The 4,919-nt window shown below is 33.0% G+C and overlaps 1 protein-coding gene across 1 annotated transcript; it reads left to right on the top strand.

The window, feature by feature from the left end:
- The first annotated feature begins 211 nt into the window (after positions 1-211).
- On the top strand, positions 212-4,031 carry LOC105324023 (heat shock 70 kDa protein 12A). The gene is made up of 5 exons (XM_066074417.1): positions 212-301; positions 717-1,079; positions 1,175-1,396; positions 1,667-1,802; positions 2,793-4,031. The coding sequence occupies exons 2-5, from the start codon at positions 741-743 to the stop codon at positions 3,854-3,856; spliced, it is 1,761 nt and encodes a 586-aa protein (XP_065930489.1). The 5' UTR covers positions 212-301; positions 717-740; the 3' UTR covers positions 3,857-4,031.
- Positions 4,032-4,919: the final 888 nt, after the last annotated feature.

The following is a 4,919-nucleotide window of genomic DNA, read 5'->3' as shown; positions in this document are numbered from 1 at the left end:
ACTAACAATGTGAAGTTAATCATGTTTATTTTTTTGAAATCTTGTAGTTTATCTTCTTTTACAAATTTTCAGACTGATATTTGTTTACATATAATAACGTATGATTCTTGTACATTATACTTTCATTTTGACAAATTGAATTGCTTGTACACATTTAATGGCGTTGTGATACTGATAAAGATTTACAATATCAAACGTTTTCCTACCTGATAATATCTCATAAGGACAAAGTTCACTAACACGCATTGTGAACTTATAAAACCTCTATTGCAGGTGAAATATATTAATTTCTTAATAACAGGTAAGTAAATTTGTATTTTAAGATGCTTAATGTGCTGTTTAATCAGTATGAACAAAGATAAGAAAACATGTTTATTAACAAACAAAACAAAAAACAAAAACATGACGATTATACATAATATTGAAATTCTAATTGGTATTAGTAGAATTGAGAATTGGTATTCTGCATTTGGAAAAAAGTTTACAAAGGTACTGACAATCAACTGTCTAGTATACATGTAGTGTTGTTTTGTCAACAAGAAGCATACATGTTCGTTTCAACAAGGTTTTATTAAACAAATTTCAATTTTCGAATACATTATGTCCACACGTCTTTTTTAAACTGTTCAGTGATTAAAACAATAAGCTACACAATTTCTTTCTTCTTCATTTTTTTAAAAAAATCAAGATAATTGTATCTAAAACTTAATATTTAGTTGAAAGACATTTGCAAAGATAAGATGGGTACAGGAAAGCTTCCAGTTCAAGTATCGGAGTTTCCCTCGAAGTACAAATGGGATATAATAGTAGCATTTGACATAGGAACGAGCTACTCAGGGTATGCTTACAGTGACAAAAAGGAAATTGAAACAAACACGATCAATCTCAATGAATGGACAGGGAATTCCACTCTAGACCCGAAGGCCAAGGCCCCTACAACTGTTCTGTTGAATGAAGATCAAACCTTCGACTCTTTCGGTTATGAGGCAGAAGAACGTTATGCTCAGAGGGTGGAGGAAAAAACTCACAATAAATGCTACAGATTTCGAAACTTTAAAATGAAACTATATCATGAAAAGGTAAACAATGCAACAGCTTTGACGATAGTAATAAAAATAAAGAATCAAATTGAAGAATATTAAGTAAAGAAGACATTAATGTTGGTTAATTGTAGAATATTACAGAAGCATTTGTATTACAAGACGATCGAGGAAAACTATCACTTCCTGCCATGGTGATATTTGTACACACGATAAAGGCGCTAAAGACTCATTTTGAAAATGCGGCCGAAAACCGAGGAGTGGTATTCAAACCTGAAAATGTACTTTATGTGTTTACAGTTCCTGCAATCTGGTCGGAATCCGCCAAAGAGTTTATGAGAAAGGCAGCAATCAAGGTAAGTTATTTAGAATGTACATGCATGCACATTCACCTTATAACAAATTTGTTTAATTAGTTTGAAAAAAAAAAATTGAAAATGCTTTGAATTTATAATTTATTTTACAGTTTGACTGATATAAAAATATTTTATGAATTTACAATAGATTTTATGGAACTGTGTGTGAATTTATTGCATCCAAAAATGATACCTTTATAAAGAAACGTTTTTGAATTAACTTTATTAACTTTAGACTTCTACTGAATTTGTCATACCTGTTTGAACTAGGCAGACATTGCAGAGTACCAGATTGTCCTTGCGCTAGAACCAGAAGCGGCAGCCCTTTATTGTAAGAACCTGCCGGACCGAATGCTGACAGAGTCGTTCGAACCAGGAACAAAGTACATGGTCCTGGATATGGGAGGTAGGAATGTGTATTTAGATGATCTAGATTTCCATTTTCTTAAGCATGGTTTAATATCTATCTAGCAACAGTACTCGGTCGATCATGGTAAAGTCCCATGGACCAGATTATTAGTTTCACAACATCCTTAATTGTTATAACTGTATCCGTAAAACGAATTCGTTAAAATAAGTATAGCAACTTCTTTATATAAACTGCTTTCCTCCGAAACTTCAAATGATAAAACGTATTGAATTTCATTATTTGACACCTCTATTATCATTATCCATGAAGTCGTTATATTTCAAATCGTCAGATCCATACACTTATGGAAGGATTTGATAAAAATATTGCTAGGAACAAACTTTTCTATGTCCGAGATCTCGCTATATCCGTGTTCGAACTAAACAAGTTTTATCTATCTATCTATCTATCTATCTATCTATCTATCTATCTATCTATCTATCTATCTATCTATCTATCTATCTATCTATGCTGTTTGTCTGACGCTGAAAAGACTTTAGATAAAATCTTTTGCTTTTAATTGATTTGCATTATCGGTATTCTTCTTATCTTTTAAATTCTACAATTGTTTAAACAAGAAGTTAATATAGATTCATCATATGGGCTACTTTATTGAGTGCAACACACGATTTGTTGGACTTGAAGACAGATGTGTTGCCCAAAGGCTGAAGGCCGAGTACAACATTTCAGTCTCGAGTTCCAATAAATCATATACTAGTATTGGCCGAATCCTAGTCAACAACTGTAACCTCAGTATAATTGTAAGTAGCAACCAGCCATTTGTGTTGAACACCTTTTTTGGTTTTTCCCAAAATCCGCCGAAATCGGACAAATATTAATTCGCTGAGTGAGACGCAGTGGTTTAACAATGTTTATTTTGAACTGAAAGACAGGTCAACATGACATGTTTGACACGTTTTATTAACTATTGAGAAAACTAGTATAAAAATATTTATAAGAGTAAAACGATTATTTTTGTTTCATCAGGAGGTACTATCGACATAGTTGTTCATAAGATCATGGAAGATGGCACGTTGGCAGAGGTCTATAAAGCCAGCGGTGGCGATTGGGGTGGGACCATTGTGGATGCCCAATTCAAGGATTTTGTCAATGAACTTTTCAAAAACAAGGAATGTTTTGAAAATTTGTGGGAGTTGGCTCCTTTAGATGCTTTAGATTTTGAGAGAGAATTCGAGGCAAAGAAAAGACAAATCAGCAGTAATACGAAGGGGAACATTCGGCTTCAACTACCTGCGCGGTTAATGCAGTTTGCAAACACTGCGATTCAAAAGGAACATAAGCAAACACTTACATTAGCACACATGCATGTTCAAAATGATCATTTCAAGAGTTTTTTTACCACTCCAAAAGATAAAATTATTGGTATTCTCAAAAACATTTTGGTTGAAATAGGGACAATCAATTTCATCATCTTGGTCGGGGGATTTTCAGGCTCTAAGTTTTTGACAGACGAGATAAAAAACAACCCTGCTTTCTCTTCGATTAAATTCATCTCTCCCAACGAACCTGGCACGGTGGTCCTGAAAGGAGCCGTTTTATTTGGATACAATCCTCGTGCAGTCTCTGCAAGAATTTGTAGATATACATACGGTTTTAGCGTTTTAGAGGATTTTGATAGCAAGATACACCCTCAAAGCAAACATATTATCGTCGACGAGGAAGAGAAATGCGATGACGTTTTCAGCGTTTTGGTGTATAAAGATGAGTTAGTAAAGTACGAAGAAGAGAGAACTCATATGACATATTCAAGTCATCGTAATGAGGATAGAAAATTTGTTACGTTAAAGGATGAGCTCTTTCAAGCAAAGAACGTAGTAAGGGGTCAGTTGGCTTTTGTAACAGATGAAGGTTTCAAAGCTATTGGAAAAGTTGTTAGTACGCCTCCTGAAAATGGTTGGCCGGACAGGGTAGATCATACAACAAAAATATACTTTGGACAGACTAGCATCCGGATAGAATGTTGTGATACGGCGAATAAAGAAAAGATAAAAGCATCGTTTGAGTTAGAATATGACAGAGATAAAACATAAGACTATCCAATGTGGAAGACGTATTTCCAAATGTCACACATCATCTTTGAATCGTTCTTGTCACTAATTACAAAATCCCGCAGCTTTGACATTTAAGATTGGTCAGTTACAAAGGCCTTAATCCTTTTCTTTTCTGTACAACGTTTTAATACTAAACCTTTACCCCCGCCCCCCCCCCCCCAAAAAAAAAAAGAAAGAAAAAAAGAAAAAAGGGATATAATCCTAGAACATTTTCTTATCGATATTTAAGATTCAGCCGATGTATCTCAATGGTTTTGTAATTGGGCTACTGTATAGTCAATTTCAATGTTTTTTAAATCATAGTTATAATTTCCTTTGATTGTTTTAAAAATAAGACTTGGTTGTTGTATGACGGTTCTTATGATTGTACATACATGTAATAAATAAAAGTTAATTAAAAATAATATTGTTTTGTTCTTCACCACTATTTCTAGTTCAAATACCGACCTATAAGGTATACAAGCTTAAGGATCGTAAACTTGACTACATTTTACGGATCCGACCATGTTATTTTAAACATACCCAAAACGAATGAGACACAAACTGCCGAATGGAGGTTTTGACACGTATACCCCAGTTTTAATCATCTATTCAAAGTATTTAACATATTATAAATCGATGTTAGGATAAATATACATTGTTTGTAACAATTTAGAAAAAAATATTAAATTTGTTGATATTCTAATTTTATCTTTACTACTATATACAGTATTAAAATAATAGACTCTAATTTTTGGGCTTTAATACCGAGAAATCGGAAGAGTACTGCCTTTCGTTTTATATATTTTAAACATCATTGGTACTTAAAGATAACCAATTTGTTTTATTTTTTCTCAATCAAGCTTCGCTCTTTAATAATCAACGAAAATTCCTTTAAAAAATCCGGAAATCATCTGGATTTTTTGAATTTTACAATCTTACGCATGCGCATTACATTCACGCTAAATCAAAGGAGGCTCTTTAGTTTATGTTTCCACAATATCACATTTGCATTAATAAACTCAGAAACGATATTACAAATACATGTTAATTTTCATTGAAA

The sequence above is a fragment of the Magallana gigas genome, chromosome 2 (assembly GCF_963853765.1).
Source record: "Magallana gigas chromosome 2, xbMagGiga1.1, whole genome shotgun sequence".
In the NCBI taxonomy this organism is placed as follows: domain Eukaryota; kingdom Metazoa; phylum Mollusca; class Bivalvia; order Ostreida; family Ostreidae; genus Magallana; species Magallana gigas.
This window is presented reverse-complemented; position numbering and strand designations above follow the sequence as displayed.

Excerpts from the sequence above, each read along its gene's own strand:
- LOC105324023 (XM_066074417.1), top strand. The coding sequence starts at position 741 with ATGGGTACAGGAAAGCTTCCAGTTCAAGTATCGGAGTTTCCCTCGAAG. Across the intron at positions 1,080-1,174 it reads TGAAACTATATCATGAAAAG|AATATTACAGAAGCATTTGT; the intron begins GTAAACAATGCA and ends GGTTAATTGTAG. Across the intron at positions 1,803-2,792 it reads CATGGTCCTGGATATGGGAG|GAGGTACTATCGACATAGTT; the intron begins GTAGGAATGTGT and ends TTGTTTCATCAG.